A 24043-nucleotide genomic window follows, 5' to 3' on the forward strand; every position below is an offset into this window, starting at 1 on the left:
TCTCTAGACTCCACCTTGGATGGCTTTTGCTGCTGGACACACATGTTGTGGTTCATAGAGCCAACAATAGGGACAGGGCCAATTAGTGGCTTGAGCTAGGAAGTGGAAGGTGAATGGCTATCATCTGTCACCGTCATTTCTCCTGTGGGTCCACTGGTAGCTATTAACCTGGCGTCTTTGGTTAATCAACATTAAACCAGAGCCCTTTGTCATACGTTCACTTTAAGAACTTGCGTTGGTGGAAGAAGAAGGGAAGATGTCATTCCACTTCTTAACACTCCCTAGCACAGTGCCTGGCACACAGTAGATGCCCGATAAAGTGGCACGACCTCACCTTCCTAAAAATGTCTTCTTTTGGTTTTTTTTTTTTTTTTTTTTTTTAGACGGGGTTTTGCTCTTGTTACCCAGACTGGAGTGCAATGGCGCGATCTCGGCCCACCGCAACCTCCGCCTCCTGGGTTCAGGCAATTCTCCTGCCTCAGCCTCCTGAGTAGCTGGGACTACAGGCACGCGCCACCACGCCCAGCTAATTTTTTGTATTTTTAGTAGAGACGGGGTTTCACCATGTTGACCAGGATGGTCTCGATCTCTCGACCTCGTGATCCACCCGCCTCGGCCTCCCAAAGTGCTGGGATTACAGGCTTGAGCCACCGCGCCCGGCCTAAAAATGTCTTCTAAACAAACATAGTTCCAAAGTAGGAGGAATTGACATGTTTTCAGCAGCTGTTACATGCCCAGGATGATCTGGGTACTTGGACGTCCATTAACTCATTCCATTGTCTTCCCAGTGGCCTGACAGGTGGATATTGTTAACCATAAGGAACTGAAGCTCAGGGAGGTTAAGGAACTTCCCCAAGGTCACACAGGTCTTATAGAGTAGAGCCAAGATTTAAACCCGGGTTACCTGGCTCCAGAGCCTACACTTATTTTTGTTCTCACTTCAAGTGCTCTTCTGAGTTTTTGAAATCTATGAGGACTGGCCTCGCCTGCCTCTAACAACAACACTTATTTTTGGTGAACACCTTGTGATGCACTCCCACCCCGTCCCCTCATAAGATGGCTGGCTGATTACAGCCACCCTCTCAGGGGTCAGTGATTGCCACATTCTTGGTGAGAGGAACATCGTGGGAACAGTTGCAGATGGATCTGGGGCTGATGAGCAGCCTGGTGCCTGGCTCCCATCACACTGCTGTGACAATGCCCCACCCACCCACAGTGGGCAGTCCTCTGGCTTATAGATGAGGAAGCTGGCGCTCACCCAAGAAATCGATAGCAGAGCTGAGATTAAAACAGGGATCCCTCAGTTCCCAGCCAGTCCTCTATCACTTCACCAGAGACTTTTAAAGGAACACTCAGAGGTCGAGGTGTGTCTGTCTTTTAACTGAGCAGCTCCACCGTTATGTTTCTTATATAATAAACGGTGGTGGGGAGAAAGCAAAGTGTGGAAACCACAGCAGCCTTGGGATATGCTGCCTGGATTCTAACAAATGGCTCTAGAGTCTCTCCTGACATGCTCCCTTGTAAAGAAGCCTTTTGTTTCCTGCGGAAATCCTTGGTTAATTATTTTTAAATAAATAATTGCGTAGCCTTTGGTAGGGGAGAAGCCTCCCTGTGACCCATATTTGATCATCAGAGGGCTGGCCCTTTTCCGTCAGCCAAATTAAATAGGGTAAATCCAGAGACTGTTTGACTTGAGACTGAATCGATGATGGGGACAGGCTGGGAGGTGGAAACACACCTGACTCCCAGCGTTATCACCTCTCTCTCAGGAGCAGAGCCTCTCGGGGAGGTAAATAGCTGGTTAGGGAGTCAGAGAAAGCAGGAGAAAAACAGGGTGAAGTCCAGTTCTTCCAAACGAAAGGAGCAAGAGGGCAGTGGCCAGACCTCCCTCCCAAGTTGCTTCCAGAGCAAAGCATCAGTGGTTCTGCCAGGGTAGGATTCTTTGGAAAATGGTCTCTATGGAAAAATAATTCCATTCAGTGTTTAGAATCTGTCCTAGGCTATCAAGAATTCTAGAATCTCAGGGCAAATATCTTGGGGTCCATTCCTACACCAGCTTCAGCCCCACAGTATCCCCCCCATACTTGCCATTTATATGGCATTTTGCAAGAAACTGTATAGATGTTACCTCTAACCCAAAAAGAGCCCTGTTGAAGATGCATTCTCTCTATTTTTCTTTTTTTTTTTTTGAGACGGAGTTTCGCTCTTGTTACCCAGGCTGGAGTGCAATGGCGCGATCTCGGCTCACGGCAACCTCCGCCTCCTGGGTTCAAGCAATTCTCCTGCCTCAGCCTCCTGAGTAGCTGGGATTACAGGCACGCGCCACCATGCCCAGCTAGTTTTTTGTCTTTTTAGTAGAGACGGGGTTTCACCATGTTGACCAGGATGGTCTCGATCTCTTGACCACTTCGGCCTCCCAAAGTGCTGGGATTACAGGCGTGAGCCACCGCGCCCGGCCCTCACAGATGTATTAAGAGCAGCTTTAGGATTTGAACCTGAGTTGGCTTAGCTGCAGAGTCCATAGGCTTCCCATTGCCCCCTCCTTGATAGAAAATTCTTCCTTTCATTTATTTGAAATCTGCCTCCCTCTTTCCCACTGGATCTAGCTCTGCCTTCAGAGCTCATAAGGTTCAGATCTCTTTCTTCTTCTATGTAACAACACTTTGAACTGTTGGAAGCATCCTGCTGGGAACTGGGTGGCAAACGTGAGTGAAGGAAGAAGACCTCACTTAATCCAATGCGATGGCATCGAGATGGCAGACAGGAGACCTGGGGACTGCACATAGGTGCACAGGAGGACAGGGGACTGGGCAGAGGCTGTTGACTTGGGGAGCTGGCCGCTGTCCCTCCTTTTAACTTCACGGTTCCAGTTCTTTCTAAAAAATGTAGTGCCTTAAACCAATAACCACCAATTCCAGTGCCATCCCACTGTCACCACTCTCCCACTACCAGCTCCTTGATTCAAAGAATGGGGAAAATGGCCAGTAGAAAATCTTATAGAGCAAGCATCAAGTCACGGCATACACAGACAAGTTGCTCTTGAAGGTCAGAATCCAGCTTTGGCACTTGTCTGTTGTTTTCCCTAACCCTCTTTTTTTTTTTTTGAGACGGAGTTTCGCTCTTGTTACCCAGGCTGGAGTGCAATGGCGCGATCTCGGCTCACCGCAACCTCCGCCTCCTGGGTTCAGGCAATTCTCCTGCCTCAGCCTCCCGAGTAGCTCGGATTACAGGCATGTGCCACCATGCCCAGCTACTTTTTTGTATTTTTAGTAGAGACGGGGTTTCACCATATTGACCAGGATGGTCTCGATCTCTTGACCTCGTGATCCACCCGCCTCAGCCTCCCCAAGTGCTGGGATTACAGGCTTGAGCCACCGCGCCCGGCTTCCCTAACCCTCTTAAGCTCTAGGTCATGTCAGCCTTGAGTACTATCCTTAGGAAGATCCAAGGAAAACTGGCTTAGGGCTCATCTGGTCTCATCTTGGTAAGCTTCATCTTAATGAATTGGAGGCAGATTATGACAGTGATTATGGCAGTGTGCCTGGCCCCTGGGGGAATGTATAGCCTCCTCTGGAAGGGGGAGTGGGGGGCTCTAGCTCGGGCAGGGGGTGGGTGGCTGAAAGAAACAGCAACAGAATCAGTATACAGGGATGGTTCATCTTGGGCAACTGGGCAAAAGAAGACACGCAGCTAAAGAGTGGGTCTGCTTCTCCAGATTCTTCCATGCCTAGAGCATTTGGTCTCTGCAGGGCAGGGTCCTCCAAACCTTGTTGTCAAATCCAAAGCAAAAAAACAAGCACATAGTCTTTCTAAGCACTCAGCTTAGGGCAAGAGGCCCCGTGTACCCCCGACCTTGTCCTTGGCTATTGCATGGGCACATCAAGCAGGATTTGCACCTGCAAACTGGATCCAGGTTCTGGGCCCTCTTTTTGGCTTCCTTCAGTTGCCTGATCTCTGTCCAGAACTTTTCTTTCCTGAGAGCAGCCCTCCTTGTTGGTGCCTGAGCAAGAGGGACGGGGAGAGCAGTGAGGCTGTAAACATGTTTGGTTCTAACCTTCCCTCGCAGAGCCAACTCCAGTGGTTTACTAAACATCCGCATCTGTCTGTGTGTGCTGCCTGACCCACCTCCTGGCAGACGCACCTTTCCCTGTGCCCTGGAAGGCAGCCCAATGGGACCCCACCAAAGGAATGTGAGTTCCAGAGCCTGGCTCCTGGATGCAGCCTCATCCCTGTCCTGCTCTGCCTCTGTCCATGCCCCTGACCTCTTGGTCCTGGCCACAAAGGCGGTACACAGAGACTGATACCTAAGCTATGGCTCTTTCAAGGATCACTGGACAAGGGTCTCTCCTTTGTCACATGGGTCTACTTATGCTTTGCAGCACCGTGAGAGATGCCAGGGACACATTTCTAGAAGGCGTTTTGAAGAATAAAAGAAATACTCCAGCCAGTAGGAAGAGAAGACTAGTCTCAACCACCAAATCCTGAAAGACTGTGTGGAAGCAATGACCAACAGAATCCATTCAGTCATTCATTCATTCCACAGAAGTTTACTGAGTGTCTGTGCAGCGCCAAGGCACTAGGGATACATCAATGAACAAAACCAAAGAGAGAAAAATGTCCTGCCTTCATGGAGCTTACATTCTAGAATTAGATACAGAACATGGCCATGCTTACCCTGGAGGAAAGCAGCTGATATTTCCTGTGGTTGGACAGGGGAGGAGAAGGCAACTTTATTTTCTTATCACCCACCCTTGAAAACAAGGGGAGCCGAGTCATCGTTCCAGGACCCTGGCGGCACTCATGTTCCCTATTGGGTTTGTGTTGTTTTGCGGTCACTCATGTTCCCTATTGGGTTTGTGTTGTTTTGCAGGAGTGCGCTACAGCCAGCAGGGAAACAGTGAGGTCACTTCCTCCTCGACAATCAGTCACCATGGCAACAGCGCCATGGTGACCAGCCAGTCGGTTTTACAGCAGGCCTCCCCAGCCAGCCTGGACCCGGGCCACAATCTCCTCTCACCTGATGGTAAAATGGTGAGTACACCTGGGCCATTGTAGCTCTGGAGCTGATAAGATAAGAGGCAAAACAAACACAACTTCTCACAAGGCCTGCCTCAAACAATGAACCATTGTCGCCTCACAGGGGAAAATGGGGGCTGTCCAGAGTTGGAAGGGAGAGGTAGTGCTGGTGACCCAGGCTCTGGCGGGTAGAAGAGGTGTTCGGTTTGAACCCAGCCCATAAATCTGACAGAGTTCTGCTCTCATGTTATTGATTGAATGCCTCATAAAGGAGCAAGCCCGGTGGGACACTGTTTGTTTTGGGGCTGCCAATGACATTTGTGTTGATAAAACATTCATGCATCCCTCCCCCAAGGCCTCCAAAGCCAATTTTTTAACCTAGAGAGCACCTCACTTTGACACAGTCCCCATCTTCCTCCTTACCATCGCCTCGGTACAAACAAGGAGAGCCATTAGCAAGTCAGGATGTAGTGGATAGGAGGCGGTGGGGAGCAGCTTCCCGAACTGGAACAGTGAAAGACGTGGAAGGCCGTGACAGCGAAGATCACAGCGCAAATGGTAAATGGGGCGGGGCAATGCTTAGGGCGGGAGAAGCGCCGACTTTGAAGTTCCAATTGCCCGGGTTCGAATCCCAGCTCCAGCACTTAATAGCTGTGCAGCCTCGAACAGGTTACTTGACTGCTTATGATCGCTTTTCCTCATCTATAAAGTGGAGGTGGTAACAACAGACTTGTTGGGGGCATGAGTAGGATAAGATAGGAGAAATACTCTGCAGCGTTTGGCAAAGGAAATAAGAAATCACAGCATTGTTGTTGTCGTGTTAATGTCGATATCATTCTCATTAAATGAAAGTTTCTATATCCATAACCACGGCCTCACACCCAGAGGCAAGTTGGGCACACTTGGTGAAGAACGGACAACTTGAATATGAATTTTCTACTTCAAACTAGATTCCAGGCCCAGTGCAGTGGCTCACACCTGTAATTCCAGCACTTGGCTGTGGCAGGGGGATCACTTGAGGCCAGAAAGTTTGAAACCAGCCTGGACAACATTGCAAAACACCATCTCTATTTAAAAAAAAAAAAATACAAAAATTAACCAGGAGTAGTGGTTTGCACCTGTAATCCCAGCTACTTGGGAGGCTGAGGCAGGAAGCACACTTGAGCCTGGGAGGCGGAGGTTGCAGTGAGCCGAGTTCATGCCACTGTACTCCAGCCTAGGCAACAGAGTAAGACCCTGTCTCAAAAGATTATAATTAATAATAATAAATAGCGCCGGGCGCGGTGGCTCAAGCCTGTAATCCCAGCACTTTGGGAGGCCGAGGCGGGTGGATCACGAGGTCGAGAGATCGAGACCATCCTGGTCAACATGGTGAAACCCCGTCTCTACTAAAAATACAAAAAATTAGCTGGGCATGGTGGCACGTGCCTGTAATCCCAGCTACTCAGGAGGCTGAGGCAGGAGAATTGCCTGAGCCCAGGAGGCGGAGGTTGCGGTGAGCCGAGATCGTGCCATTGCACTCCAGCCTGGGTAACAAGAGCGAAACTCCGTCTCAAAAAAAAAAAAAATAATAATAATAATAATAATAAAAAATAAATAAAACAAACTAGGTTCTAATTCGGATTAGGCTCTGATCCTCTAGCGACATGAGGGCAGGAGACAGTGGCTTGTGGGAAAACAGGGGCATTACGACGCTGGCAAGGGTAGAGAATGGAAAGCCCTGTTCTTTGGGTCATGATCTGTTTTTCAGGGGAGGGAGGAGCCACAGCTTCCTGACTTCCACACCGAAGGTGGAGCCGCACACATTCCCAGAGTGGGGGCCGGGATGGGTGAGGGCCCAGCAGGGTGCAGAGGCCATTGTAGATCTTGACGTGTGTGCTGTATAGGCAACACAGAAATGGTGAGTCACAGGTGATCGGGTCCCTGGCTCCCTGGAGGAAAAACAAAGTGTGGTTTCTGAGGGGAGCAGTGGCCCGGCCAATTCTGGTTTCGGAGGACCTGAGCTGCTCTCCCTGGTCACACGCAGCCTCTGCAAACAAAAATGAAGGGGCGCTCCTGGGGGAGGCATCTTGCAGCCCCCCTTCTCCTACGCCCACCTATCCCTTAAGAAAGATTCTTCTCCATATAAAGGACCATTTGTGGCGGTTACCTGTGAGAGGCACAAATGAGTCTTTATGACTTCTCAAGAGTGTCCCGAACAAGTTAGGGTTGAGGTGACCCGGACTTCCGTGGAGAAGGAGGCCTTGTGGAAGAGATCTTGACTTCTCAGTGTGGAAAAACCTTCCAAGTCTCAGCTCTCATGGCTTGAAGGTCCTTGGGGGTTTTCTGAGCCCTGCCACTCCTCCTCCTAAAAGGCAAGCTGCCTCACCCAGGCCAGGGCTGCTCTAAACGCAGCCTGCGGACACACTTTTTGCTTCCTGTTCTGCTCGGCAGTGCTTTCAGTGAGCGGTATGCTACCGGATTGATGATTGACCAAGACTGCACACCTCAACGCTAGCGAGTAACTGGAAGCTTGTTTGCAGGGACTTGCTTTTCTCTTGTCTCTAGCACCCTGGTGCATACGTTATGTCACTATCATCGGATGCCCAACTTCAAGAGTCTGTTTTCTTGTTAATATAATAACATGTCCGTCGTGGATCTTGGTCCACCAGGGCAAGAGTGGAGCACGGCTAAAAAGCATGCAGGCAAGGGAATCAGTGTGTGCAAGTCTTGGCTCTGTCATTCGCCAGCAGTAGGGCGGACAAATTGCTTAACCTGTTTCTTCAGCTGTAAAATGGGGGATAATGAAGCCTGTGTCATAGGCTTGGTGTGAAGATTGCTTGTGGCACTGTTGTTCTTTGGGTCAGCCCTGTTCTAGGAATGACAATCTCTGCGTGCTGACTTTCATTAGGACATGCCTTGAAATCTTTCCCCAAGGACTGGTTTTGGAAATAAGGCCAATCCATTTGAACTCTCTGTTGCACTGTCTGCCCCTACCCACCCCTGTGCCCAAATGTCATGCATTGACAAAACACTGGCCAAGTTTAGGGTTGCAGTCTGTGCATGTTGAACCTTTAAAAAAAAAAAAGAAAGAAAAGAGAAAAGCACATACTGGATGCTTTCACAGCGTCAAGCAATATGCCTAATTGTGAAAAGCTCAGGCCTTGGTGGCAGATAGCTGGCTTTCAACCCCAATTCTACCACGTGAGCACATTTCTTAACTTCTCTAAACTTCAGTATCCTTAATCTATGAAATAGGGATAATAATACCGACCTTGTAGATTACAAGTAGATAAAGCACCCAGCATAGTGAAGAGACCATGACAGCATGAATATAATTCAGGCTTTCCAAATTACCACGTAAGGATCACCACTGATAGCCTTCGCGGTGTCCTAGCTTCCTTCAGTCCAGGAGCCAAATAGAGGTGGTAGCAGGCACGGTGGCTCACGCCTGTAATTCCTGTAATACTTTGGGAGGTGAGGTAGGAGGATTGCTTGAGCCCAGGAGTTCACAACCAGCTTGAGCAACACAGCAAGACCCTGTCTCTACAAAAAATAAAAAAAATTATCCAGGCATGGTGGTGCATGCCTGTTGTCCCAGCTACTCCAGAGTTTGAGGTGGGAGGATTGCTTGATTCCAGGAGTTTGAGGCTGCAGTGAGCTGTGATCATGCCACAGCACTCCAGCACTGGTGACAGAGCAAGAGCAGTCTCAAAAAAAAAATTTTTTTTAATGATGGTTGCGTTTTAGAATGGAAAGTAACTTGATCAAGGTTTCCCTTAGTAAGTGGATAAGATTTAAGCTCCAGCAAAACTTGATTTGAATTCTGGCTTTTTCACTTACAAGTCAAGTGACATAGAAATAGTCTCAACTCTTCTGAAGATCAGTTTCTTAATCTGTAATATAGGGACTGATAGTAATAATGCCTGCCCTATTTGTGTTACTATCAGTTAAGGACATCAGTGAAAGCACTTCACAAATTCTAAAGCCACACACATTTAAATTCTTTTTATCATTGGCTTCCACGTTTCTCTTACACCATTAACAAAACGCTGAAATGACAGAGAAATTACTGTCACTTGGTTGACTTTCTCCAAAGGAACTACATTACCCAGGAGATTCAGTCTGAGGGCGGGTTACGATTTTTTTTTTTTTTTTTTTTTTAATGACTCTGACGTTATGAAAAACAAGTCCAGCAAACAGGCTGGTTCTCTCCTGTTTGATGTGGTAAGAATTCCTTCTTGGTCATGTGACCCCTAACTCATTTCTTGATGCTTATTTTAAAAATACAAACAAACCTGTTTGGTTTTTGCTTGCTTTCTTTTTCAAATTAACCTTGGACGCTATGGGGTTGACCAGAAGGGCAGGGTGGGAGATAGCATCTTACCTGGGTGCTGGTGTGAGACCTATAGTCTGAAGAGCTCCAGAAGGTGGAAGATGGAAGAAGGAAAGTTGAGTTACTCAGATATCTGGTGTATCCTAACCCTAAAGCACCTCTCAGGGTTCCTGAGGCTCTCAAGCACGCCACGCCTGGGTTAGTTCAGCATGAGATGGCCCAGTCCTTTCTTAATAATAACTTTAAAAATTACTTTGAGGCTGGGCACAGTGGCTCACACCTGTAATCCCAGCACTTTGGGAGGCCGAGGTGGGCACATCACCTGAAGTCAGGAGTTCAAGACCAGCCTGGCCAACACAGTAAAATCTCATCTCTACTAAAAATATAAAAATGTGCCAGGCATGGTAACGAGCCCCTGTAGTTCCAGCTGCTCAGGAGGCTGAGGCAGGAGAATCGCTTGAACTTGGGAGGTGGAGGTTGCAGTGAGCCGAGACCACACCACTGCACTCCAGCCTGGGTGACAGAGCTTGATTCCACCTCAAAAAAGGAAAAAAATATATTTTGAAACTGTAAGTAGTAAACTTATTTATCATGAAAAAGTACACATGTGTATAAAACTGATAGCACCCTTAAATTAGAATTATAGTTAATGGGAAAACATTGGAAACAGGACTAATAAAATCAGAAGCAAAACAAGCACATCCATGACAGCTATTATTGTTTAATACTATAAGCTCTAAGCAATGCAATAGGACATGTAGATATATCAGTACTAGCAGGGAAAAGACCCTGTTAGCATTAGATGCTTGTATTACAATTGCCTACTTGGAGAAAAAAATCAATGAGGAAAAGACACTAATAGGATTTAGTGAAGTGGGTCATGTACCAAGTAAATACACAAAGCTCAGTAGCTTTCTCATACTAATCTGTCATTAAAATACAATGGTGATGACAATATAGGATTCTTAACCAAAAAAGAAATAAAAAATTTCGTTATGTGTAATGGAGATATGGAAAAAGTAGAGACACCCTAAAATGGCTAATCTCCCCCAACCCTTAGTAATTTCTGAAGCTGGCTAGTAACTCAGACAGTCAACAATAGATGTGCCATGAGGGCAGGGGTCGTTGTCGGTTTTCCTTACTGCTGTATCCTCAGCACCTAGAATAGTGTCTGTCCCACAGTAGACACTTAATAATTGTGTGTGTGTTTTCTTTTTTCGTAGAAATGGGATTTCACCATGTTGCCCAGGGTGGTCTTGAGCTCCTGAGCTAAAGCAGTGCTCCTGCCTTGGCTTCCCAAGGTGCTGGGATTATGGGCATGAACCACTGCTCCCAGCCAATAATTGTTATGGAGTGAAGGAAGGAAGGAATTTGAGAACTAGCTGGGCCAAGGAATCACTAAGTCACATCATGTTGGAAACTGCTCTCAGTAGCCCACGTCCATCCATGTTTCTCTTGCTTTTTTTTTTCTCTCCCTCAGATCTCAGTCTCGGGAGGAGGTTTGCCCCCGGTCAGCACCTTGACGAATATCCACAGCCTCTCCCACCATAATCCCCAGCAATCTCAAAACCTCATCATGACACCCCTCTCTGGAGTCATGGCAATTGCACAAAGTAAGTTTTGTTCTTGGTCAGAAAACCTGGGGGCAGGGCGAAGAAGAATGGGAAGCAAATTAATATGGTAAAAAATAACTATAGGTCTTCAAACTCACCCACAGCTTGTAGATTTGGTTTAACTTCTTTAGTTTCTCATCTGTCTCCTTAAATCTGATATTTGGATTGGTTAGCCTAAGAGAAGAGAGAATTATGGAGTGGATTTGGATCCTGGTCACAGTTTAGCAGCTGTGCGTCCTGGGTCAAATCACTGAACCTTTAGGAGATTCGCTGTCCTCGTCTATAAAATAGGTTGTTGAAGTGATCAAATGACAGTGAACGTGAACATGCTTGTAAATCTCTGAAGCATGAATATATATAATAGTGTATACTTTGTCTTGAGTTCATTCCTATCGCTAAGTAGGTGGTAGGTTTTTCAGGAGATTCTTTATGTTTGGTGACGATGAAGTAAGAATGACGGGCGTCCTTCTAAACAGGGACTTTTGTGTGGTATCTGAAACCTCCTTGGCCAGCAGAGAAAATACGCCAAGCGGGGACCCGGAAACTGTCATTGTATCCGAGAGCCTTGAAAACTTTAAGGAGAAATAGGTTGCTTTGGCACATGCCTGAAGACAGGGAGATCGATCGGGTCCCTCCAACTCCAGGAGGCTCATATTCAACAGCAAGCCCGTGGCGTCCCATAGATGGGCCATCTCGAGGCATGGGAAGGCTGAAGTGAACTGTGGGTGGGGATGTCTCTTTGAGAGTTTTCACGTTGATGAGTGGTCAGCATATTTTCAGCTTCACTGTGACAGCTCAGGCCAAGTCATTGTTTCTGAAAACCATCCTTGTGACCCTTGGACGTATTGCTGGGATGTCTTGGGAGAGATCTAAGGGTAGCACGTTGGTCAGCTTTCTTTCAACCTTGTGTCACCCCATTGTCCTCTTGACCTTGCTCATGGTTGTCTAGGGCCCATGTTGGCCACCTCTTTGTTTTGTTTCTGCCCCATCTTTCTTCTTCTCTCCCTAAATCAGCTCTAGCTAGCGTCAGAACTTGGATTCTCACTACCGAAGAGAATGACAGACAAATGTATTGAATGAGTATATGTGGCTTTCACTCTGTCCTTAGCGTCTTGGAAATTGTCACACAGTGCATTTATTTCGACAGAAGGAAAATGGGATTGGAGAAGCATTTAGAGGACTCACAATATAAATGATCATTTTACATGTACTGCCTTTTGACTGGGCCCTCTGGTATATAGAATATGGTAATTATACGAATATCAGAGTTTGGATTGAGAATGAGATAAGATACCTAAAACCAGCTTGCTTGCAATTTAGAAGATTTGATTAAAAGCCCCATGGGGAAGATATTCTACTTCCTTATTTCTACAACCAAAATAATAAACTGTCCCACTTACCTTCTTTCTTCCCATGCTAAGCTTTCACTGCCATATAGTTTATATGTATACATTTTCCCCCTTAGGCGCCATCTGAATTAAAATTTTGCCTGGGACTAGTCTATATCTTTCCATTTTGTTCCTCCTAATTTCCTCTACTCATATTTCTCTATCGTCTCACAACGATCCTTAATCTCCTATTCAGGCAGGGTACACCAGAGTGCACACTGACTTTAGAAGGATGGCTGTGTGTGTACATTATCTGTGTACACTTGGGGTAAACAGCGCATGAGGAATGGTGACAATCACCAGAACACTGCTGAGACACAGAGGTCCCACACTGCAGACCATCAAGACGAGGAACTGGTTGCAGGCATCCTCATTTAACTGACTGACGTGTTGAGTACCCCAGGCCCAGCCTCAGAATTGCAGAAGCCCGTGGAGAAGATGGTAACAGATTATTTGGCAGGGCCAAATCCTTATTCTCTACTCATTCTCATCTCTTTATCCTATTCTCTTCCTCGTGTCTTCCTCGGACTGGATAGCATACTTCCCAAGCAGGAACCAGTGCCCAGAAACAGAAACAGATGAAAAGGTCAAGACTTACCCACTGAGGGAGCTGGAATGGCATCAGTGGCTCTCAGTCCATCAGGATCACAAACTGCATTGAAAATAAGATTCCTGGGCCCCACCTCTGAAGGTTCTGACTCATTAGGTCTTGGGTGGGGCTCAGGAATGTCTCTTTGTTAAAGAGTTCCCCCAGACGACTTCTGAAGCACATGCAGGTTTCAGAACTATGTCTTCAGATGTCATGTACTCTACGCAGGATAATTTGCTTTTCTGGGCAGTGATTTCCCAAAAAGAGCAGCAGCGGCGCCCTCAGAGATTTCTCAGAAAGAGCAAATCCATGGGGCTTCCTGGGAGACTTAGGCCGGAAGCAGGAGGTAGGAGAGGGAAACAAGGTAATCGAGGTATCTGGTGAGATGCCGGCTTGAGGAGACACTGAGCCCCCTGGGGAACTGGAGACAGTGCTGTTCTGTGGGTGATCAGAGGATCGCACCCCCCAGCCCCCACCCAGGAAAGCCAGGAGTGGCATTATCCCCCTGTCCTTTCTGCTCAGAGGTCTCACCTTGTAGGTTTCTGATAACAGTATCAGCTAAAGCTCCGAGTAGGCGATTGTGGAGGACTCTGTGTTATCTCCATTGAAGACTTCCCACCAACCGGCTTATGAAACCCTCTCCATCTCAGGAAACCCCCTCTAGGTGTCTCTGCCGCATCCACCTAAAACAGACCTTTCCCTGGATTGCTTCTTCATCCCATTCTTTACCCCCACTTCCCAGAAAGCAAGATCACAGGAACACAGGCAGACCCAGGACGTAGGTCCGTGGCTTCTCTCCCGATCGTCCTGTCCCCACTCCAACCCTGCCTTAGCTGTATTCCTCAGTGTCTCTCTCAGACAGAGAGATAGAGCGTGGGTACCAGGGAATCCACTCCTCACAGCGCTGGCCCAGGTTCTAAAGAGGCCTCAGAATACAGGCGCAGTTCCCAGTCACAGGGACCCCGACATCCGCAGAACAGAAAGATGGCAAGACCCACTGTACCTGCCAAGAGTCAGCCTTGAACTTACTACTTCCTCTTTCTAAAACCTGGTCCTTTTACTGCCACAAGCCCTATGCTGCCAGATAAGAGACGCCCGCTTCAGAGACTGGCTGTGTCCAGTTTTCTCCACTCTCTGTTACAGTCAAGAGAGTTGGCACTTGACCTCTCTTGGGGTCTTTGTACAGTCTACTGAATAAGGGTCTCCAAACTTCATACTTCTGGGACTCTGGAAGTTGTTTTTTAATCAAAATTTGGGTTCCTGCACACTCCTGCCCTCTACTGGACAGATAGATCTGGCAATAACCTGTGCTTCGGTGTGGACACCTTTAACTCTGCCCTGCAGGCACCAGGGCAAGCCTCACAGCCTGGCACGGATGGAGTAGGCAAGAAGAGCCAGCTTTTCCAGGGCCCTAGTAACCTCAAGAGAGCTAAATGTGGGAGGCCACAGGATGACTGGGAGACTCTCGGGCTTCAATCAGATCTGTTTAATACCCATCTCCAACCCACAACTCACTGTGGGACTTGAGCAAGTACATTCATCTCTCCAAGTCTTCGTGTCTTAGACTCACCTCGCGTGCGATCTCCTGTGTCACAGGCTCAGCCCCGTGGCTGGTACATTGAGCAGGGGCTCAAACGATGACATCCGTGGACCTCTCCTCCTCCCAGACGCCGTCTCTGATCTTTTCCTCTTGCTCCCACAGGCCTCAACACCTCCCAAGCACAGAGTGTCCCTGTCATCAACAGCGTGGCCGGCAGCCTGGCAGCCCTGCAGCCCGTCCAGTTCTCCCAGCAGCTGCACAGTTCTCACCAGCAGCCCCTCATGCAGCAGAGCCCAGGCAGCCACATGGCCCAGCAGCCCTTCATGGCTGCTGTGACTCAGCTGCAGAACTCACACAGTAAGGACACGGGCATGTAGTGGGGAGGGAGCACTAAGGACCCTCGGTGGCCAACCACTTTCCCTCTCTGGGTCCGAACTTTCTCGGAAGTTTATCGGTCTGCACTTTCTCGGAAGTAACTTTCTCCCGCCTATGATCCACCAACCAAGACTGTTGGTCAAGGATAACTCTTGTGTGTTGCTGTACTTTTTCTAGTCCTCTTGTCTACCCCTGAGATCACTACGGAAAGATTTGGAGAAGTGGGTGTAGGCCTGCAGGTGAAGGGGAGTTGGAGATAGACGGCAGGTGGAACACTCAGCCCAATTTCCCATTCTAACACCTCTGGAAAGGACAGCGCCCTTAAACCACCGGCACCTTTTCCCAGTGAACCTCAGCTTAGCCTTTGCAATCCAAACTTCTAAGCAGCCATTATGAAATGATCAGAGCTGGCATCTAACTTGCATCCTGTTTGCCTTCCCTAAGATAGAAGAAGAATCTTCTAGAGTCCCATGTTTTCCAATGTATACACCCCAAACACCTCTAATCAAGAACCGTGAACACAAGCGAAAAATACCAGGGGCATGCCATCCTGGGCATTAGAGTCTCTTCCTCCCCACTACCCCTGCATGCCTGCACGCAGACTGTTTCTCGTATTTGATTTCTATACCTACCCTAAGCCTCCTCTCAACCACTTATTTCCCATCCAGTCCCAGCCTCGGTTTCTCTGCCCTCCATCCTGTGTCCCAGGCTTCCAGTCCTCTGGCCAGGTCTGGCTGCAGCCCGTGACCCAGGAGTTTGGGGTGAATCATGGCTTCTCTGCTTCAGAAACCCCAAGGAAGTGTTCAGTATAAAGCACTAGTCTTAGATCAGACAGACTTGGATTTAAATCCTGCCTGTGATACTTACCAGCCATGTAACCTAATGCAAGTTACTTAGCCACTCTGAGCCCAATCTCTTCATCCATAAAAATGGAAATAGTGTGCATTTAGGGTCATTATGAAGAAGAAATAAACATCGGGCTGAAATGCCTTTGGAAAGCATAAAGAATTATAAAGACTATTTATAAAGGGACTCCTAGAAGGCAAGGATGGTGAAAGAGATTTGTGTTTCTTCCCTAGCTGCATCGGCTAAGCTGTGGGTTTGAAAGAGAATAGCCAAGTCCAGCCTTCTATCTTCAGGGCTCAATCCCCCCTCCGGGCCTGTGGAGCTGGTTTCTGAGCACCATCTCACATTCCAATCACATTTTAGTGGCTTCTAAAAATCTGCCACAGCCTGTAGCAGAGTCTGAGACCACATGTGCCCCACTTCCCATCCTCCCAGAGCCTGGCAATGTGCTCCCCATTTGCCCCTATCCCTTCCCCTGGCCAGGCTTCCTCAGTGGTCAGGCCTGGGTGGGACAGTCAGAGAGTGGTCACCAGGGACCTGTAGGCTGCTGAGGCCCAGCAGGCCTGGCCACCCATGAAGAGAGAGCCCATGGTGCCCTGGACCAGGAAATAACCTGCCTCCCTGCATGGGAAGGGCAAGCTGAGGCACTGGCCAGTGATCTTTACCCCTGTTCTGTACTAGAGGCCTCTCTGGTAGGCCCCATGTTCTGAGAACAGGCTGGTCTCTCCCTCACAGCCAAGAGTCCACATGCTTTCAGGAGTTGGTCATGTGACTTAAAATTTACATGAATCTTATAGATCACTAATATGAAAAAATCCTCACTTAAATCCACCAACCCTTTTATCTGCCTGGGGAAATAGGAGCTGTGGTGTGGGATGGGGGCTCTGGAGCTGGGTATGTGCCTGGGTATGCACCTTGATTCTGTCTTCGCTCTCTCTCCAGTGTATGCACACAAGCAGGAACCCCCCCAGTATTCCCACACCTCCCGGTTTCCATCTGCAATGGTGGTCACAGATACCAGCAGCATCAGCACGCTCACCAACATGTCTTCAAGTAAACAGGTAACGCCAGCAGGATTTGCGGGGGTTGGGGTGTGGGGAGGATATGACTAAGGCTATTGATGTGCAGAGGGCGTGGCAAGCATGCACTTGGCCAGAAGAAGTTGGGTCCTTCTGAGGCTCCCTGTTACTTGCAAAGGGAATCCTTAAGGTCCCAGGGCAAAAAAAAAAAAAAAAAAAGAGAGAGAGAGAAAAGGCCACAGGTTGAAAGGGCTTATTATTGCTTCCCCAGATTCCCCAATAAAAGCACCAAACCGGGACAGAAGTTTGATAGGTCACTGGAGACTGGATGACATAGAGCGCTTAGGTGTTGAAATTGAGTGTTCCCTAATAGAATGATCAATGGTCTATGGAAAAGGTATTTCCAAGGAGGGCTCAGGAGGAGAGATCCCCTGCTGAGGTCCATGCTTTGCAAGAGGGATCCCTGAGGCTCCACGAAGTAGTCAGTGGAGAAAGTGAGTAGGAAGTCAGAGGTCCTGAGGCTGATTCCCCTGGACCCAGGCTAGACCCAGAATGCCATAAGCTCTGGGAATGACCCACTTAGGCCAACCCATGGGGACTCCCCAGTAGACAGCCTGGCTTTTCCAGGGGTATGCATCCACTTGGGGTTTTATCAAGAAATTGAGAATCAACTTCCTGGTGCACTGAAAGTGGGGAATCCAGAGGCTTAGTCACTGTTTCAGTTGATGACTAAGTCCCACCTCCGAATAGAGGTGATAGGATAGTAAAGACGGGTAGCTGATGGCGAGGCTCACTGCTGGACCGCAAGAAGACCCCGAGAGTTAGAAAACAGGACAAGATGTCTGAACATAGGTGAAGATTCCAGAGTAACACAATGATATCTTTTAGTTGCTGGTGTCTGCAGTGTGAGAACTGTTTGGCCTCTATTGATTACTAGATAAGTAGGTGACAACCTTGAACTTCATGTCAAAGGCTCTCAGCAGAATTTGGTCTTGTTGATGATCTTTTTTTCATCAAAGCCCTGCAAATCACACTTCATCCACGGCCCTGGGCTTCCCGGCAGGTTCCTTCATGGGATCAGGGTTCTCTGTTCTTTCCTTTGCCCCAAACTCCTCCCAGCCCTAGAGCGTAGTGGAGCAGGTGGATTCTATTCCTCGTTCTGCCATTTGGTTGGTGACGTTGACCTCCCTGAGCCTTTATTTCTTCATCTTTAAAGTGGGAGTCGTAACATCTGCTTGTTCTAAGGATTCAGCAACGTGGTGTAGATTAAATACCTGGTGTCTTGGGCACTGAAACATACACATGGCCAGGGCAGCTGGGCTCTGGAGCCGGGGGTAGAGGGAGAGGTGTGTGGGACCTGCTTTGCTACTCTTCTCTCACCCAATAGAAGATGAAAGGACAAGCCCTCGCTACCCTGCCCTTCGACTCCCGTGCGAGTTCCCACTCTTTGTAGTGAGCAGGGAAAACATTTATCTGTGCTCACAAATCTCAATCAGGGGGGCAGCCAGGCGCAGCAGCCCTCCTTGGGAATACCTTCCCCTTTGAAAGGTTTATCAATCCATCTGCCGCTTGGTCAGCCCCAGACAGGACCGTGATTAATTATTCCTGTCTTTCCCAAGTTGACTTTGATGCTTGCTTGTTGAAACAAGTCCTCTGAATTCAGGAAATGGTCTCTTAATCAAAATACTTTAAGATGCTCCCTGAGACGCTGCACCAGCCCCCCCCACTGGCTTCTCCTCGCCATTGGACAGAGTGGCCAGCAGACCCTGGAGCTGCGTGTGTGGCCTCCCAGAATGGCGTTGTCTCCGTGTCCCCAGATGTTGCAGAAGTCTGGCAGTAGACTCATTTCTGTGATGATGAGGACGATTATTACACTCAGTAAGGATGAAAAACACTCACGTGGCACGTTACACTTTATACTTCTCACGAACATTGTCTCATCATTTCCTTTTTACTGCAACCTCCTAAGTACAAAGAAATAAACTAAAGCCCAGAGATGAAGAGTGACCTGCCCACGGTCACACAGATGATAAACTCTAGAGCTGGACCCTCAGGCTTTGGTCTTTGGCTCCAAATACTTGCCTTCCACTACCCATCTTTAAAATTCGGTGGCAACTGCTGCCACTCTTGTCGTTACTGTGGTGGGGAACAAGAGTAAGAAAGTAAGCTCACTTGCTGTATTCCAGTCAGGAAACATTTTTCCGACAAGGTGAAAGAGAGGGAGAAATGGGAGAGGCAGAGTGAAGTTAAATGAGGGTAAATGTGCTGCCTCCTGACAGCAGAAGCTACCCAAGGCGAAGACAGTTTGTAAAACCTCTGTTCCCAAGGCAAAGGGTCAGCAGTGAGTTCTGAACGAGACCTGATGGCATTTCTGCTCTTTTTTTTTTTTTTTTAAGGTCTTCTATTCCAAAAGGGATTTCAAATTCATTGCTGGTGTGTTCAGATGTATGGCTTATCGCGATGTCTGTTTGTGTCGCTATAAAGACATACCTGAGGCCGTGTAAAAGAGGTTAAAAGGCTCACGGTTCTGCCGTCTGTACAGGAGGCATGAGGCCAGCATCTGCTTCTGCTGAAGGCCTCAGAAGGCTTACAATCACGGCGGAAGGTGCAGGCGGGGCAGGCGTATCACGTGGCGAGAATGGGAGCAGGAGAGAAAGGGGGGACGCCCTGGGCTCTTTTTATTTATTTATTTATTTTTATATTTTGAGACAGGGTCCCGTTCTGTCACCCAGGCTGTAGTGCAGTGGCACAATCACAGCTCCCTGCAGCTTCAACCTCCTGGGCTCCATCAATTCTCCCACCTCAGCCTCCAGAGTAGCTGGGACTACAGGCACACACCATGATGCCCGTCGGATTTTTGCTTTTTTTTTTTTTTTTTTTTCCCCATGTTGCCCAGGCTGGTCTCAAACCCTGTGCTCAAGTGAACTGCCCACCTTGGCCTCCCAAAGTGCTGGGATTACAGGTGTGAGCCACCATGCCTAGCCCTAGACTCTGTTAAACAGCCAGATCTCACGTGAACTAACTCAAGCATGAACTTACTCGTCACCAAGGGGATGGTGCTAAGCCATTTATGATGCTATGCCCGCAAAGCCCCACTTCCACCATTGGGAATCACATTTCAACATGAGATTTGGAGGGGGCACATATCCAAACCATATCATTCTACCCCTGGCCTCCCAAATCTCATGTCCTTCTCACATTGCAAAATACAATCATCCCTTCCCAATAGTCCCCGAAAGTCTTTTTTTTTTTTTTTTTTTTTTTTTTTTTGAGACGGAGTTTCACTCTTGTTACCCAGGCTGGAGTGCAATGGCGCGATCTCGGCTCACCACAACCTCCGCCTCCTGGGTTCAGGCAATTCTCCTGCCTCAGCCTCCTGAGTAGCTGGGATTACAGGCACGTGCCACCATGCCCAGCTACTTTTTTGTATTTTTAGTAGAGACGGGGTTTCACCATGTTGACCAGGATGGTCTTGATCTCTTGACCTTGTGATCCACCCACCTCGGCCTCCCAAAGTGAAAGTCTTAACTCATTCCAGCATTAACTCAAAGTCCAAAGTCTCATCTGAGACTCAAGAGCAAGTCCTTCCACTTAGGAGCTTATATGTACACTTACTTCCAAAATACAGGGTGGTACAGGCGTTGGGTAGACATTCCCATCCCAAAAGAAATAAATTGGCCAAAAGAAAGAGATAACGCTCCATCAAGTCTGAAACCCAGCAGGGCAGACATTAAACCTTAAAGCTCTAAAATAATCCTTGATTCCATGTCTCACATCCTGGACACATTGGCATGCCAGGTGGGCTCCCATGGCCTTGGACAGCTCTGCCCCTGTGGCTTCTCCATGCTGAGGTTTCAGGCTGCTAGTGGCTTTACCGTTCTGAGGTCTAGAGGGTGGCAAGCCCATTCCCACAGCTCCATTAGGCAGTATGCTGGTGGGGACTCTGTGTGGGGGCTCCAGTCCCATGATTCCCCTCTGCACTGCCCTAGTGGAGGGAGGTTCTGTGTGGGGGCTCTGCCCCTTCAAGAGGCTTCTGCCTGGACACCCGGGCTTTCTGACACATCCTCTGAAATCTAGGTGGAAGCTGCCAAGCCTTCTTCACTCCTGAATTCTGTGCAAGGCTTATAGACTGCACCCTCTAGAGCGGTGGACTAAGCTGTACCTGGGACCCTTTGAGCCAGGACTGAAGCTAGAGCAGTGGGGATGCAGGGAGCAGGGTCCCAAGGCTGTGCGGGGCAGCAGGGCCTTTGGGCTGGCCTCCAAAACCATATTTTCTTCCTAGGCCTCTGGGTCTGTAATGGGAGGGGCTGCCTAGAAGATTTCTGAAATGCTTCCATGCCCTTTTTCCATTGTCTTGGCTAGCAGCACATGGCTCTCTTTAGTCAAGCTAATCTCTCTAGCAAGTTGTTGCTCCATAGGCCACTTGAATTCCTTCTCTACCACAGGATTAGGCTGCAAATTTTCCAAAATTTTATGCTCTGCTTCCCTTTTAAACATAAATTCCAGCATTCCAAATATAAATCATTCCTTTGCTTCCATAGCTGACCATGGGTTGTTAGAAGCAGCCAGGCCACTTCTTGAATGTTTTACTGCTTGGAAATGTCTTCCACTAGATACCCTAGGCCAGGCGTCCCCAAACTACGGCCCGCGGGCCGCATGCGGCCCCCTGAGGCCATTTATCCGGCCCCCCGCCGCACTTCAGGAAGGGGCACCTCTTTCATTGGTGGTCAGTGAGAGGAGCACAGTATGTGGCGGCCCTCCGACGGTCTGAGGGACAGTGAACTGGCCCCCTGTGGAAAAAGTTTGGGGATGCCTGCCCTAGGCTGTGATTCTTAAGTTCAAACTTCCACAGATCCCTAGAATATGGACACAATGCAGCCAAGTTCTTTGCCTGGGCGTAAGGAGGGTGAACTTTGCTCTAGTTCCCAATAAGTTCCTCATTTCCATCCGAGACTTCATCAGCCTGGCCTTCACTCCCCATATTTCTATCAGGGTTTTGGTCAAAATCACTTAGCAGGTCTCTAAGAAATTCCAGACTTTCCTTCATCTTCCTGTCTTCTGGTCCTCCAAACTCCCAATCTCTGCCTGCTACCCGTTGCCAAAGCTGCTTCCACATCTTAAAGGATCTTTATAGCAATGCCCCACTCCCAGTACCATTTTTTTATGTTCGTCCATTTGCATCACTATAAAGGAATTCCCGGGGCTGGGTAACTTGGGAAGAAAATATGTTTAATTGGCTCGTGGCTCTGCAGGTTGCACAGAAGTGTGGTGCCAGCATCCGCTTCGGGTGCGGTCTCAGGAAGCTTACCGTCAGGGCAGAAGGAAAAGGGGGGGTAGGCATGTCACTTGGTGAGAGAAGGAGCAAGAGAGAGAAAAGGGAGATCCTACACTCTTAAACAACCAGGTCTCGTGTGAACTAACTCGAGTAAGAGCTCACTTATCACAAGGGGATGGTGCCCAGCCATTCACAAAGGATCTGCCTCCAGGATCCTGTACCTCCACTAGGCCTCACCTCCACCACGGGGGATCATATTTCAACATGAGATTTGGAAGGGACACACATCTAAACCATATCGCTAGGTATCAGGGACATACACATGAGGAGAGAGAAGGATGTCTTGGTCAAATATGTTGGGGGGACTGCTGGATTACACAGAGTTAAATGCCACTGGGCAGGGCTTCTCCAAGCATTTTACTTGCTGATGGGTGCACTGGACCGGACAATTAGCATGCACCCTGCTCGGGTCAAAGGGACACATCAGAGCAGTGCTGTTTTAGAGGCATTGTACGGTGGTAGGAAGCGCCAGCAGACCTGAGCTAATTTCAGCTCCATCACTCCCTGGTATATAACCTTGGGCAGTTAATTCTCTGCTAGGAGACTCAGTTTCTTCATCTGTAAATGGGAAAAATCCCATCCCCATCTCACAAAATATTCAAGGTGCCTAACAGAGTGCCTCGTACATCGTCAAGCACTCAAAAGTGGTCGCTCCCTCCCTGTTTTCTCTCCTGTCTGTGATCCTTTAGGAGATAGTTTTTTCCTCTTCCAGTGACTCTTGCTTTTTTTTTTTTTTTTTTTTTGAGTCTCACTCTGTCACCCAGGCTGGAGTGCAATGGTGTGGTCTTGGCTCACTGCAACCTCCCCCTCCCGAGTTCAAGCAGTTCTCGCCTTTCAGCCTCCTGAGTAGCTGGGATTACAGGTGTGTGCTACCACACCTGGTTAATTTTTGTATTTTTAGTAGAGGCGGGGTTTCACTATGTTGGCCAGGCTGGTCTCGAACTCCTGACCTCATGATCCACCTGCCTCAGCCTCCCAAAGTGCTGAGATTACAGGCGTGAGCCACCGCGCACCCAGCTTAGTGACTCCGAATGTCCAACTCAGTGCTTGCTCTCCATGCAGTCAAAGGAGTCTGGGACAAGAAAATGTCTCAGGATTGCTACCATCTCTCAATCAGCCTGCTCCAGATCCCTGTTTCCCATTCTCCTGCTGATACACAGACACTCGCTCACCCACTTCCATGGAAAAAAGCAAATAGTTCAGGGCCTCTCAAAGCACCCATGCCCTTTGGACTTAGCCAAAGGCCTGGGCTATCGCAGATGTTCAGTAAATAAGAAAGAATGAACGAACACATGAGTGAACGCGTGAATGAACGAATGAATGAATGCAGAACTTGTATTTTTTTGATGCCTCCGTTTTCCAAGCAGCACCCCAGATGCTTTTCTAGCTTACCTTTCCTGGAGAACCCGCTTACCCATTCGGCCAAGTTGTTATTTTTATACCTGATTTACGAAGCAGAAAACAGGTTCCAAGATGGGTATGGATCTGGCCAAGTTCACACAGATCACAAATTTCAGAGCTGGACTTCCAGACGGGTTTTCTCACTCTTAACCTATTAAACGACATTCACCTTCCCATGTCCACTTTGAAGCACCCATAGTAACCCAATGTTGTGCCAGGTACAAGGCTAAAGCCAGGGTTTGTACTCGTATCCGTCTGATTCCAGTACTTCCTGCTGCCAAGGCAGACATGCCCCAAGGGCCTTGGAGATTACGGGTCAGGAACTCCAGGCTGGGACCTCTTGCTGCAAAGAATCCTTCTGCAGCTACTGCCTAGCTGTCCCTTCCACAGCACCTACCTCTCCCCCTCCCGAACTCTTGGGAGCTGGCAAGTCACCTCTGAGTGGGTTTCTGCCTGAGTTTATCAATGCCCCACTGGACTAGAGACAAGACCACAGCGAGCACTGACCTCAGTTAGAACAAGTGTGGGCGCGTTGTGAGCCGCCTCCTGTTTCCACAGCGTTCTCTCCCTGCTGCTTGACTTCCTAGTTTATGGGACAGTCAAGAG

At 48.5% G+C, this 24043-nt stretch overlaps 1 protein-coding gene across 4 annotated transcripts in view; it reads left to right on the top strand.

The window, feature by feature from the left end:
• The window catches only part of HNF1B (HNF1 homeobox B), a 64815-nt gene that overhangs the window by 35093 nt on the left and 5679 nt on the right, over nt 1-24043 (top strand). For 2 of the 4 annotated variants that reach the window (XM_003929062.4, XM_003929063.4), the window contains exons 5-8: nt 4871-5031; nt 10812-10944; nt 14624-14818; nt 16625-16743. In XM_003929062.4, the coding sequence (XP_003929111.1) occupies nt 4871-5031; nt 10812-10944; nt 14624-14818; nt 16625-16743 (608 nt within the window). The remainder of the gene's footprint in view (nt 1-4870; nt 5032-10811; nt 10945-14623; nt 14819-16624; nt 16744-24043) is intronic. The other 2 variants (XM_074388038.1, XM_039476626.2) reach the window with 2 other exon arrangements.

The sequence above is a fragment of the Saimiri boliviensis genome, chromosome 17, assembly GCF_048565385.1.
Source record: "Saimiri boliviensis isolate mSaiBol1 chromosome 17, mSaiBol1.pri, whole genome shotgun sequence".
Classification (NCBI taxonomy): Eukaryota; Metazoa; Chordata; class Mammalia; order Primates; family Cebidae; genus Saimiri; species Saimiri boliviensis.